At 39.9% G+C, this 14,338-nt stretch overlaps 1 protein-coding gene across 1 annotated transcript; it reads right to left on the bottom strand.

Moving 5' to 3' along the window:
- Positions 1–306: 306 nt before the first annotated feature.
- Positions 307–14,168, bottom strand: LOC144663058 (N-acetylneuraminate lyase-like). The gene is made up of 12 exons (XM_078523996.1): positions 14,056–14,168; positions 12,380–12,426; positions 11,445–11,515; positions 8,814–8,901; positions 7,913–7,970; positions 7,704–7,779; positions 5,340–5,432; positions 3,716–3,861; positions 2,769–2,815; positions 1,407–1,491; positions 850–889; positions 307–605 (listed from the first exon to the last, which is right to left on the bottom strand). Exons 1-12 carry the CDS (start codon positions 14,062–14,064, stop codon positions 457–459), a joined length of 909 nt encoding a protein of 302 aa, XP_078380122.1. The 5' UTR covers positions 14,065–14,168; the 3' UTR covers positions 307–456.
- Positions 14,169–14,338: the final 170 nt, after the last annotated feature.

Consider the following 14,338-nt stretch of genomic DNA (forward strand, 5'->3'; position numbering starts at 1 on the left):
ATGTGTGCTTTAACAAGAATCACAATCCCTAAACTTTGTTTAAATATTGTAGAAGCTCTAGTTAAGCTTCATTCAGTTGTATCAGAAAGTCTCGCGGGGAGTGGGGGGCATCACCTGCCACCCCTAGATCCTCCCCCGTGACATCTCTTTGCTCTTAGAGCCAACTGCGTCTCTTCCTTACTTTGCGTGTATCTTAGTTAACAGAAAACACTCGCACTCTCTAATTAATTTGAAATAAAGCACTTTATTGCCTTTATTGGAAATTTCCTTTCCACCGAAATACCCTCACCCAACTCTTCTAAAAAAAGCTGAATATTTTTTCATTCAATTTTCATAAACAGAATATATTAAATTATTTTTCATGATTCTAGCTAACAACTTGAAAACCTATAAGCAGTTCCTAATAATTATAATTAAATTGTAAAAAAAGTTCAAATTGACAGTTCGGTTTTTCTCTTAACGCCAAGTAAAGAATCCAATTTTGTCTAATTCTTCCCTCAATTCTATTTCCTGGCTCTGGCTTAACTGAGCGTTAGGTGAACGACCGGGACCTAGATCCAAGCCAAGAAATCTCATGATGGCTTTCCCGGCAACCGGAGTGCCCCCTGCAGGCACAAAGAAAAAAACACGTCATGTAATCAACATCAAACTGTGCTTGGTTTGCAACTGTATGGACGAGACTCCCTTTCCGGGAGAGAATTTCACCATATGACCCCTTCTCCCATTTTGAAGCAAAAGCCTTCTGCATAGGAAGGGAATGATTTTCTTTTTCATCTCTAGAATTAAAAATGTCAGTTTTCAAGCTAAGCATGATGATTGTCAAACCATTTCACTTAACATCACACTTACCGTATTTAAGGTAGAGTTTCACCATGGCTTGAGATCGATACTACACGTGAAAAGAAAGAGACAGCAATTTCAGTATCGCGGACTACATTGAAGAAGAAGAACGCCATAAAAAAAATAGAAAAATACAACTGATACGCGCGTTTCATTGCCAAAATCAGACTGTTGGTTTCTTATTCAGTAATAAACGTGCAACTTTCTATCATTTTTTGTAGGTTTCCCAACCAATCAGAGCCGAAGCCATCGAACGCACGCGCGTACAACGATTGACGTATTTTTGTTAGTTTTCCGAGCTTCTCGGCCAATCAGTGACCTAAAAACAGCACGTCCAATTTATATGGCTTCTTCACTTTCCGGACCCACTTGGTTTTCGATAACGCAAACAATGGACAAACCAACATGCTCGTTCTAAGCAGGAATGTTTTCGTTATCGAGAGAAGTTGTTATTCGGAGTTCGTCATTGGCGTCAGCTCTGGTCAGCTCAGAATATTCTACTGGAATGTTCGTTCGGGGGTTGTGAGAATAATAAAATAATTATTTCAGTGAGAGCGACAGTCTACCTGTTCTTTTCTTGCCGTTTCTATATCTCCTTTGTTAAAAGCATCTATAATTCGACTGTGCAACTTCCCAGCAAAGTTATACGTTCTAAGACAAGAACAAAAAACAGTGAAAGACAGTTATTCTTTTGTTATTGCCTTGTACAAAGTCGCCTTAAATGAAACCTCCATTTATCAAAAGGTAGGAAACACAAACCAAAAAATTACCGAGGTAACTTCCCCTTTAAGCCCAGTGGTTTCTTGGAGGTCTCCTCTTTCTAACTTACTATTAGATATGTAATAACAATTACTTTGAAGAGGCAAATAAATGATGATGATGATGATGACGATAATGATGATGACGACGACGACGATGATGATGATAATGATGATGAAAGTAACAAGGATGGACGGTCAAGACCTTCCAACTTCGAACGACCAAATTGAAAAAAATGGGCTAAGCTACGACTAGGCTATAGAACTTGTAAGTTGAAATATAACAAACGTCGCTCACAATGCTGAGTGTCCTGTCGCTCAGTGGAAGAGCGTCCGACATGTGTGCGGTATGCCTAAGGTTCGACTGCTGTTGAAAGAACACGGAATTTTTCAAAGAAGTTTGCGTCACTGAGAAATTAAAGGAGCTACGTTACGGGGATTTCGCGGATTTTTTGTCTAAATAAGTGGAGGCAACTTAACCCATGAAAAACATTACCTTTGAGCATTTAAAGGAAGATATAACCTTAATTTGCGAAGAGACATCACACCGCGGCTATAAATATCGATTTTTTTTTGAAGACGCGCGGAAACAACTTGAAAAGTTTAGCCTCAATTTTCAAGTTGTAATCCATTTCCATCCAAACCATCCTCAGCCTAAGATGCTCGTTCACAGTTTCAGTGCTCTAATAGAGCAGTTTTCAATTGAGTGTCGTAAAACCAAAACCAAAGTAATCACTCTGGCCAATCACAAAGGACGCAGACAATCCAGTGAACCAATCAAAACTCGAAGCGAATACATGTAGCTGGCACGAAGCGCGGGAAAACGTGCGCGAGCGAGTCACGATTGGTTTTGGTTGTAGTTCTGATTGGCTGAGAAAGTGGCGCGAGATTGTTAAGCCAATCACTAAGCGTAGTAATGCAAAACCAAAGCAAACGCAATTTACTTTCGACACTCAAGTGAAAACCGCTCTATAGCAACTGCATGTTAATATAAATGGACCATTATTTTTAGGTTTCCTGGCTGTTCAAAACTCTGTTAAAATCCGTGACAAAGCCTATTTAACCTCTTGCATATACTACCATTGATAATTTTACAAATTCTCACTGTTTTCCAGCTTATAACGTGAAACAAAAACAATTAAGCCCAATAAAGGAAAAAATTCGCCTCACCCTCCAACTGTAGCACGAGCTCCCATAGCCAAAGCACTTAAGAGAATCTACGGGAAAAAAGAACACACGTCCCGATGGTCAAGGGCAATATTCTCCTTACTGTGTTCACACAGATGACATGATACATCTTGGGAGAATTACACTCTCAACTTGCAATATAAACATGGACATGGATATTGACATGGAGCAATTTAAAAGAGCAGTAGACGTTTGCGATCACAAAGAGAACTAACCTTGCAGCCAGGCTCATTTTTTCCGCGATCTTATTAGGCACTTTAAGCAAACCAACTGAAAACTGTTGTTACATTCGGCATTATACTTTAGTCAGGGTAGGCTGGGGTTTTGGGCCTATTTTATACAGGGGTGTTCAAATGGGGTATTATTTGTACACTGAAATATCAGTATATGTATATTTTGATAGAACACTCTATAGATATGGAGTCGAAAATTTACGAATTCCTTTCATTTTGAGCATATGCTCCCTCACACCGTAAATAGATGCACTCCTATAAGAGAGGGGTGAATAGGGGTAAGCGAATCCGCCAATTCGTGGTATATTTTGGTCAAATTCGTCAATCCGCCATTGTTTTCGTTCAAATCAGAATCCGCAATACTTGAAAAATTTGTGTGGTATAGTTTCACTGCGACGAATGGTAGATGCTGTTTTTTTATGCCAATTTTTAAAGAAAGGTTCGTTTTATTGCTTGTTTTTGCGACAATTCCTTCAACATACCGACAAAGACCAACCAAAATGATCCAAACTTCGTTTACTATCGAGTTTCTTGACATGAAGAGTCCGGAATCCGCGCCAAAATTCTCAGCGGATCCGTCATCCGCAGTATTTTTGAAATCCGCGAATCCGCTCAATGTGTCGCAAAAAATCCGCAGTCCGGGGAGCCTATCGCCCCCCTCCTATAAGTTACTGATTTCTCAGTTTCACAACTTACTTCGTCTCCTCCAAAGAGGATCTGAAATTTTTCGTCACAGAAAACAAGGCAGCGACCCAAGTCAAACATGTCAATACTTGTGAACTTTATTCCTGCTAGTGTTGGGATCTTGGGCATTGCAGCTTTTAAAAAGTCTTCCATTAAAACTGCGAAAACAGAATCAAAACCGAGTTAAAAGATTAGATAACTGTCTAACTCCGGATCCTCGGCAGCCTTTAATGAAAGAGCAAAACTCTTGGTCTACTATCTTGTCAGTTATTACAGTTTTACGGCGAAGAAGGGATAGAGAAGCTAGAACGATAGAACACGGGCGATTCGAGTGACCGCCCCAACTGATCGCCGCAGACGTTAGCGATCGCCTGTGTAATGTTCCCATATAATCGCCCGATCGCAAGAAAACTTTTTGTAGTGACAAAAGGCGATAGAAACGATCGGGGCGATCATATGAGAACCAGCCTTTACACCCATAAGCGAGACAGCCAGCATGCCTGTCTCTTCCATGTAGGAGTCCCCCCCCCCCCCCCCCGGCCTAGCGCAACTGGGTTGTCTATACGACTCAGGCCCCGTTTACACGGGTCCGGACAAATTTTTGCATGGACGAATTTTGTTCCTGGACCGCCTGTTTACATGGATCCGTGCAAATTCTGTTACAGATTGCAGTGGTGTTTACACGGATCCGTGCAAATTTTAGACCAGTCGCGGCATGTGAATGGCTTTTTTACGTCTCTGTTGTTATTGGTTATCGCTAATGTTTTAAGCCAATCATGTTGCAGCTGATGCAGTACGCGACAAATCAAACATGGCGGCAGACAAAAACTTTGTCTTTGGCTTTCTGGCCCGTGACTTTTTCCTCGGTTGGTTGTTTCGTAAGCTGTACATGCTCACAAAGAAATTCAAACGTGTAAGATGCCTCGATCGATGAAGAAGATCGGAAACAAAAGCCATTTGCAGCAACGTGTACTGCAAAAGCCCGCCTAATCCGGCCAAAATAGCGATGCATGCTGCTGCCGCTCGTCTCCTCATATCTGCATTTGTTTCTTTTGTCTTAAATTTAACAAAATGGAACAAAATGTTTCATTTTCGATAGGCAACCAGGGAAAACATAACTAGATTCCAGGCCTTAACAACGCTATCTGAGCAAAAAGTTGCACGGTTCGGGTGTTTACACGAGTCCGTACGAAATATGGAACCGTGCCGGTCAAAAAGTTGACCTGCTTTTTTCAGGTCCCAAACTTGCACACTTAGCCGTTCAAAAATTCGTCCAGTTCCGCCGGTCCCGTGTAAACGCAAGGTGGAACCGTGCAAGTTTTTGTCCGTGCAAAAATTTGTCCGGACCCGTGTAAACGGGGCCTCAGTTATTTGTTCGATGACCACGCTGCCAATTCTGCGAGCCACTGAGGAGATTTGAGTGTTCACATTCAAACGTTTTCTGACCCACCCCCAAAGGAACAGAAATAGGTACAGGGTTTATATTTTATGGTATGGAAATTCTACTGATTTTTTAAGTAATTTCCCCAAAATATGATTCCAAAAATTTAAGATACTGGGGCAAAAGGCTGTTTCTTGTTTGCTATAGGTTCCCACTAGATTTCTAGACCACCTTCTTAATAGCTATTACACCTACACTGAACATGTGTCCAAGCTGGGATGTGATAATAAAATAAAGGTGTGTTCGGTGCACACTCCGCAACAAGACGGACATATTCCACAAGGTCATCTGTGAAAAAAAAAAAAAAACAAGGAATGTGTTATGTAAACTTGTTTCTAGTACTCTATAGCTTTATTTGTTTTAAACAATCAGAGCACACAAGCAAAATAAAAACTTATCGTGATATGGCTTGCACGCGTTTTCCCATGCTTGGCCCTGTGTGCACGTTTCCCCACGCTTGGCACGGGTTGGTTTCATGTTTCCCCACGCTTGGTACGGTTTGGTTGCGTGTTTTCCCGCCCTTGGCACGAGTTGCATGTTTTCCGGCGTTTGGCACGAGTTGCATGTTTTCCCGCTCTTTGTACCACGTGTTTTTAGTTTTTTCTTCACATGGCAGTCATAAGTAAAACAGTATACTAAGTTCAGTTAACAAGGGTTGAAAGTATACTAATATTACAGGTAATTTACTGTAAGAAAGTGTTGACCTGCTGCATCGTTCAAAGTTTTTGAAACACAAATTGAAAGCCCACCTATCCACGAAAATAAGCTCACCTTGTCCTGTAACGGGCAATGATCAAAACATATAAGCCCAGTGTTAATTTTTGGAATTTTGTGGAAGCTTACATAAGACACTACAGCACTCCGGGGAAAACTGGGACATACTTCTAGAACAGTAATCGGGCCTAAAAAACTTGAATTCCAGCTTATCCTTTTGACAGGTAGCTCGCAAATTTTGCCGTAAAAAAAGAAAGGCCTCAAGCCATGCGGCCCATACTGCTGGAACTTATCCCAGTTTCGGTAGCATCAAGTGGCCAGGAATATTTCTGCTCCCCCCTGAATGGGATGCTATTCCATTGCAGGGTACCCCCCAGCATTATGTCGCTGGTACCCATTTATGCACCCATTTATGGGTGGAGAGAGGCACTATGAGAGTAAAGTGTCTTGCCCAAGAACACAACACAGTGACTCCGGCCAGGGCTCAAACCCGGACCGCTTGATCCGGAGTCCAGCGTGCTAACCATTGGGCCACCACGCCTCCGAATTTTGCCATGCTGCTTTTTAATCAAAGTCTCTTTGAGATACCGACTTTTTTGCATGAAGTATGAGTCGAAGGTTTATCCTGTGCATTGTTCTTCAAACTTATCATTACAGTTGCTTTGCAGTTTAGTTGAACAATTTCCTATCTTCGCAGAGGAAATGCAGCCATATATCGTCAAAAATGGCTCGTCCGCGCCGCGTATTTATACACATATTCCTCAACATTACACAAATAAACAGTGCAAATTTCACCGAGATCTGACAATTCTATACTTTAAAATTGCAGGGACCTTTCGAGGCAGTCGATTACGGCAGCGAAATTAGCAAATGAAACAGCAAAATATGCGTTCGACGCTTTGTTTTTGCGACGCCATATTTGAATTGCTATAGGTAGACCGCTGTTCAATGTGTTCAAGGCCGTATCGTTACGATTGCTCCACGAAAAAGCACGAAAAAAATACGGATATTTCCGACTACTGTCGGAGAAAACATTGCGAAACAAATCGATACACTCAAGCTATGTTTTTTCTGGGCTCTGCAAGGGTCGGATATCAAGACAGCTTCTTCGTGGGCTTAAGAAGAATTAAACAAAAGCCATATATACAGTGAATGCTTTCGAATTATATTTGAAGATGAAATACGAAAGAATTTTGCTGTCTTTGACTGAAATTCCACTCGAACTGCGTAGATACGATCGCATGTTGTAAAGCCGATTCATGCAACATTGCTGTCAACGCGAGGTCACGTCCCTAACGACCTGGGCTGATGACGAAATAGAATGGCGCTTATAGCGACCAAATTTGGCCTAATTTTTAACCGCTCCTAAGCTAAAAGAAGCCCCCAACTCTTTCATTTGTTTTAACTTCAATAATATCTTTGAAAAGAGCGAGTTTTTTGGTATAGTTTATTTTTGACGTTTGTAATTTTTAAAAGATGTAAGTGCTAGTGATTTTTTATTCGTGTTTTAGCATAAGTAACGCAATCCATTGTTTGTGCGACTCTTTTTATAGATCGCCTTTCAGACACACGTGCGTTGAGATAAGAAAGCTGACATGTCACTTTTAAAATTGTTATATAACGTTTGTAAATGTGACAAGACACGTTTTTACCACGAGATCGCAAGTGATCACCCACAGCGGAAAGAAATCCCTTGAGAAATTAAAACAGTCCCTTGAGAAATTAAAAAAGTCCCTTGAGGGTAGACAAGAATGTGGTTCCAAATTTTGCCCCACATAACTGCTATTCTCCTACTTTTGCTTGTAAACAAGCAAAAAAGTCGAAAAAAAGGAAGCAAATACACACCTACGGATTTAGGAGTAAAGAAAGTTGTGGCCATTAAGCCAATTGCTGTTGCTCCTATATTTTCAGCATGTCTCGCCTATTAAAACAAATTGAAATAAATCAGTTATTACTAAGCAAAAAAAACTTGGGGTGTGATTTTGGGGTAGGGGGTATTTTCAGGGGGAAGAGTTACAGAATTTTGTGACAATACCATTGATTGTTTTATTTACCAGCTCTTGTGAATCCTGTAAGTTGGAGGTCCCAACTTGTACTATAACATGATCAAATCTGAAAGAGAGGTTTGCATTATCTGATGTTAGACTGGGTGTTTACTTGATATGGGGATTTACGATTACGGTACATTGCACGGGGTCAAAATTTTTTATTTGTTATGAAAACTCGCATATTTTAAATTATCATGCAAAACATGAACGACCACTTGTTTTGCTATGGAATCAGTCTCTAGCTTGTAGACTGGAAATGTGGCACATGCATAGTTTTTGTTATCCAATCTGCAATGAAGTAAAATTGAAAAGAAATTTAGTAAAACCACTTGCTTCTCCTCTTGTGCATTTAACTCGTATCTGTACATGTGGCATTTTGGGGGCATTTCAAAGTGATTCCAGTGTCGGAATTCTAGTTTCACTGTTTGCCGCTCCATATATTTAATTAGGTAAAGGTAACGAATCCAATCTGATCAACGTGTCGCTCAACGCATTGGTTGACAGTCAGCTGACACACAGCCGACAGTCAGTCGACTGTATATTAAAGGGACGGGGATGCTCGTGGGAAATTTTTTAAAGAATTCCTAAAAGAGACTAATCTGGGCATGGCTGAAGCTATTATAGACCCCTAAAAGATACCAAAATTCTGAAAAGGGAATTTAAATTTGTATATTTCTTCGTGTGCAACCCTAAACGAGACCTTTACGGCTAAAAATATTGTCATTTTGTCCAGAACACCCTAATTAAGCGAGCAGTCCGAAATTTATACCCCTAAGGGAGACGAGGAGCATCGCCGTCCCTTTCATATGGGAGCCCCCCCCCCCAGGTCATCCTCTGTCTGCTCCATATTGTACTGATACTGATAGGAGAAGCCAAATTTTCATCACTGTTAGGGAATTCATTTAACCTGTCTTTTCCTGCTTGAATCCACTTTTCTGCAAGTTTCTTTCTCTCCTCCACTGTCAGTAATGTGCTTTCTCCAGTTGTACCAGTGACTGTAACAGTTCCAAAAAAAACTAAATTGCAAAATTATTATGTTGTTCAGAAAATATCCATACCCCTCCCACAGAAGGTTTCTTGGTTTGAATTCCCCCCCCCCCCCCCCCGCCCTCTGACAATTCCAGTAAGGCCCATACTTTTCTTTTAAACTTTTGGGTTTGAGTCCCCCTTCCCCCTCAAAATTTCCAATGACCTTCCAAGGGGTGGGTATGAATTTTTTCTGGAACTGTACACTGTTACTTATAGAGTTTAAAGAAAAAACAACTCAGATATTAATTTACATAGCTGCAGGTGTTAATTTGAGTTACAAACTCACAAATATAAACATTTAAATCAGCACATGATTAAATTTGGTTTTGGTTTGTGAACCTTTCCTTATCTTTTTAAATGCAAGGTTTGTGCTCTTGAACCAAAAATTTATAAAGTCAATTTTTAAGAGACAAAAGTTATTAAAATTGTTGAGATATGTACAGGCCCGCAAATGATCCCGGCCCGCAAATGATCCCGGGACCGCAAATGATCCCAAATTGGACCGCAAATGATCCCAGTACCGGAAATTATTTGTTTAAATGATACAACAGAATACTTGGAATGGCGTGGACTTTATGAATCGTCTATGGATGTATTTTTATAAAAGACCAAGTGCTTCAGGCATAATAAAACGCAACGATTAAAAGCGGTGAAAATAACGCGCGAAATAACAAAATTAACCAGTGTGACTATCTAAGTTTTTCATTTAGAAAACGCACCTAAAAAATAAACATGAATCTTCGAAGACGCCTCTGCTGTCTAATTAGCCACTTCCTGTACAATGCTGCCTTGGTAGACACGAGCCTCCTTTTCCTTGGAAGCGCACAAAATTTCTACGTGCGAATTTTGGAGTTTATGACAGATTTTGAAACCGTTATTTGAAAACACACTTTCCTTCACAATTCGTTCTTGCAAATATAAAATGAAATACAGTAAACGGTTACAGCGTCTCTGGGTAAATTTATTTGCATACCGCACGCATAGAGCTGTCAACTTTTGCACGTGCAAATTTCTTACTGTCAATTAATCTGTACTGAAAGCTACGCGAAAATGAAGTCAGTTTTTGAGAGAATTTTTAGTTGCCTGTGTCAGAATTTATTTCAGTGACTTGATGAAGACATTCAAAAAAAAATAAATAACCACAGATTTCGAAAGAGAGTAGCTCGATAACAAGAGTCGGAGATCGATATGATAGAAATCAGCAACAAAACTCAACTTTCTTCCAGACTTTACGTCTAGACATTTATAATGTCGCTATGAACGCTGCGTGACTGCGTCTGAATGGCTATCAGCTTAAAGCATTTCGCCGCAAATAAATCATCCCTTGATTGGAGAGAGTTCATATTTCTGTTGGTTGGATTGTTAAACTTTATGTCACGTTTTAGGTTACTAATCGGAGCATATTTATCAGCTATATTGATACAGTTGTGGTTTTGAATTTACTTTAGTAAATCGTTCAAATACGGTACATTCTTGTATTATTAATAAAGAAATGGATTAAATAAATTTAAATCCCCTGTCCAAATTCTTTCGTCCACGCATATCCAACTTTTACGGTTAGGCGACTGTTTCCGGTCCGAAGATCATTTGCGGTTCAATTTTGGGATCATTTGCGGTCCCAGGATCATTTGCGGTCCAATTTGGGGATCATTTGCAGTCCCGGGATCATTTGCGGGTCAGGATCATTTGCGGGCCCGTACAGATAACAAACAGTTGAATTTTATGTTGAAATATGTACAGACTCAATATATACCATAGTGATGGAAATCACATGTTAATCCCCACTGGATGGGATGTTAGTCCATTGCAGGGTTACCCTTCAGCATTAAATTTGCCACTATCCATTTATAAGCCTTGCTGGCCATGGAGAGAGGCACTATGAGAGTAAAGTATCTTGCTCAAGATCACAACACAGTGACCCGGCCAAGGCTCGAACCCTGACTGTTCAATCCCCAGGGGGGGGGGGGTACTTTGGCTTGTAAATGACGGGAATGATCGAAGGATTTTTTTAGGGTTGAAATTTTCGATTCCGAGATTTTTTGGGTTGGAAAATTTGGTAAGTATTTTTTGGGGTGACTTGATTTAAAAAGGGGATTTTTTGGTATTAAAAACGAACTAAAGTGCCTTGATGCGGCCTTTGGTGTATTTATGGTATGATAAATAAACAAACACAAGCGTTCATTTTTTATGATTTTCTTTGTGTTATATTATTGCCCCTCCTGGCAAATTAAGGGGTAATTTGACAAGGGATATTTTTGGGGGTTATTTTTGGTACAGGGATTTTTTTGGGTAATGTCAGAAGACTAAGGGATTTTTTAGGTCCTGAGTTTTGTCTCCATTCGATCATCCCCGTCATTTACAAGCCGGAGTCCCCCCCCTGGGGTTCAATCTAGCTGAATGCAGCACACTTATAACCATTAGGCCACCGTGCCTCCCTGGTAATAATATTAGTGCATCACCTTTATACTCACTAGTTTACAAATGATACTTTCTTGAAACTAAAACTTACCAAATAATCCTTTGATGTTTTCCTTTTCCAGGTGTCTGGCATATTCATCCACTGCACTTAAATTAACTTCCCTGTCAACAGAGTTCCATTGGTAATTAAATAATGAATATTAAATAGATTTCACTGACCTAGCTCGCAGCATCTGGAAGCAAGGCTGCAGTGCACCATGATCACAGATCGCTCATAGGTGCTAACTGATGAACTATTAAACAGATAAGAGGGGCCATGTATACTACTCTTATATAATTATTACTCTTGAGATCCCTTAAAGAAAGCCAAAAAACAGATGATCTTGCAGGCTTAACCTTAAAGGATTGAGAGAGTACCGGTAATAATAATTAGTTCCTGTAAGTACTTGAAATGTCATTAGCATAAAAATTATACATACAAACTACTTAACACATTAATTATTTAAATGGGCTGCCTTTTGATTTTCGGGCTTTTAGCCAGCAGAGTGTCAGTGACGCTTATTTTATATGGGACATCTAAGCCCCTGATCCTCCTAGGGTAATCTGGGATTGAGAAAATGCTTGATATTCCCCCCACTTCTCTTTGGGATTATAATTAATGGTATACTGGATTAAAATTATTTTTGAGTAAACTTAAAAATATTTCTAAATTTACACAAAAGTTATTCTAAATTTACAAAAATAATTTTAAGCATTGTTTATAATGTTTTTTTTTTTTTTTTTTTTTTGGGGGGGGGGGTATCATGTTTCCACTCTCCAGATTACCCTAGGAGGATGGGGCTTAGATGTCCAATATAAAATTAAGGTTGCTGGTCACTCTTCAATTGCTGGCTAAAAGCCCAATAATCAAAAACAATTACGATATCCATCTCATAGTATTATTAGTGATTTATCAGGTGGATGTATTATATTCCTCTGTTATCTAGGCTTTGTGCAAATATCATGATGGTACAAAAGATTACTTACCCACTCTTATTAAATGGAGTTAGTGTTGCAGCAATTGCTCCTTCAATCTATTAATTAGTGAAGTAATACAGTTATATCAGACAAGGACACATTCACAAGGACCAAATCAATGTATAGCCTCTAATTCAAACCAACATTCACATCAACATTTGGTTTAGCAAAGTTCTGTTTATCAGTCATTTCTTTAGTCATTACATATAATAAGCAGAAGCAAAATGCAAATATAACAGTGGTGTTCCCAGAGAAGGGTTCCAGGGGTTTTAGACCACCACCCCTCTTTCGAGTGTAAAATAAATGCAAATGATGAGAATTAACTGACAGTGCTCAGAATCCTTTTTAAATTATCAAGAAAAGAACAGAGTTCTTTTCTATGAGAGCCACAAGGTTGATCAATAAATTTTCCCCTCTTAAATGTTAAAATTAAATATAATGAACCCTTGGGGGAACTGACTTCAGACGTGATACCACAGCTGCACCCTGGCACACCCCCATGCTCAACCTTTCTAAAAGGCTAGGGGTACACCTCAATAATTTAGGTTAAAGAAATAGATTGAAGACCCTGTCAAATTTTTTTGTAATTTCAGTCGCCAAGTCAACACCTTTGTAGCTTATTAATTTGAGTGCCAAGCACTTTGCATGACTGCTGTTTTTTTTATGAGGGACTGGATGGAAGGCGCTGTTTGATGTTGATCACATGCCATCAAATGTTTTAAAGAAATTTTTAGCACCAAAAAAGAGGAATCATTTAAAACACATCAGCATTTGGAAACATTTCCCTATATTAGAACCTGTATAATTTTGGGGTGCATTCAAAACATATTCCATATAACTTATGCAACTATCAATGTTAAGCCGCTGGGGGAGGGGGGAGGGGGGGTAGGCTGGGCACATGAAGGGGATTTGACAGCAATTATTTCCCTGTCAGGGCCGTACCTAGCGGGGTGTGGGAGGTGGGGGGTGGGGGCAGTTGGGGCAGTTGCCCCTGCCAGGAAAACTAAAAAAACTAAGAAAACTAAAAAAGGTGAAAACTAAACTAAAAAAAACCCAGTTGCTTCCGCCAGGAAAACTTGCCCCTGCAGACAAATAATCCTAGGTACGGCCCTGCCTGCATGGCCGGGACTTTTGACCATTTCACTGGACTTTCAGTGACTCTTGTGAACATCCACAAATGCCCTGGGGTTGGGCATTTAAACAGCAAGTCTCAGTTATAATTCCCCCCCTCTCACAGTGGCTTTACATTGATAGGTGCATTCACACACAATTAATGGCAGTCATAATTGTAACGAGATTTACAAAATTCTATGTATAATTAAGGGCAAAACTACAGAATACAGGGCCACTTATTTGCATGTCATTAAATAAGAATAGCATCTATTGTGTTATGCCTCGTTCTATAAAGAGTGCCGACAGGGTGGACCGAAGTGGCCCTGCATTCTGTAGTTTAATTAAGTATGAGGTTATACGAAAATCTTTCCCAGTTTTAAAACAAAGATAAAGCAAATTAGCCCCTTAAATCGTGGAGAATATCCTCTGCATGATAATTCCATGCAAAATGGCGACGGAACCGTCCGCAGGGGAACATTGAGGGTCACTTTCATGAATATTAAATGTGTCATTTTGCGATCTAGACTTCGTCCATGCACCCTACACCGTCAAAAGCATGCGTAAAATCTTACCTTTTTCATGCTTTTAGGACTTCGCTGACTTTGCGAAAACAAAATGCCTGAAATATCGAAGGTATACGGTGCAAAAAGAAAATGGAGACGTTACCTGAGCTGTCACGGGATTGTCACGGCAAAAGCTCGGTTACCAAGCGTCTTCGTGTTCGGCAGATTCAGGTTGGCAAAGATCAAGGAGGGTACCCATTGTCATTTGGATGTATTGTTAAAGAGATATCTACCATGAAAACCATCCTAAACTATCAAGAAAACTTGTACAGCCACGGATTTTGAGTGGGCT

The sequence above is a fragment of the Oculina patagonica genome, chromosome 8 (genome assembly GCF_052425735.1).
Source record: "Oculina patagonica isolate OP01 chromosome 8, crgOcupat, whole genome shotgun sequence".
In the NCBI taxonomy this organism is placed as follows: Eukaryota; Metazoa; Cnidaria; class Anthozoa; order Scleractinia; family Oculinidae; genus Oculina; species Oculina patagonica.

Bases quoted from the DNA above. Each gene is read 5' to 3' on its own strand.
- LOC144663058 (XM_078523996.1), bottom strand. The intron at 5,433-7,703 runs GTGTGTATTTGC...TTTTTTTCACAG, and splicing joins CTTTACTCCTAAATCCGTAG to ATGACCTTGTGGAATATGTC. The intron at 3,862-5,339 runs GTAGGTGTAATA...CTGTTTTCGCAG, and splicing joins AGCTTGGACACATGTTCAGT to TTTTAATGGAAGACTTTTTA.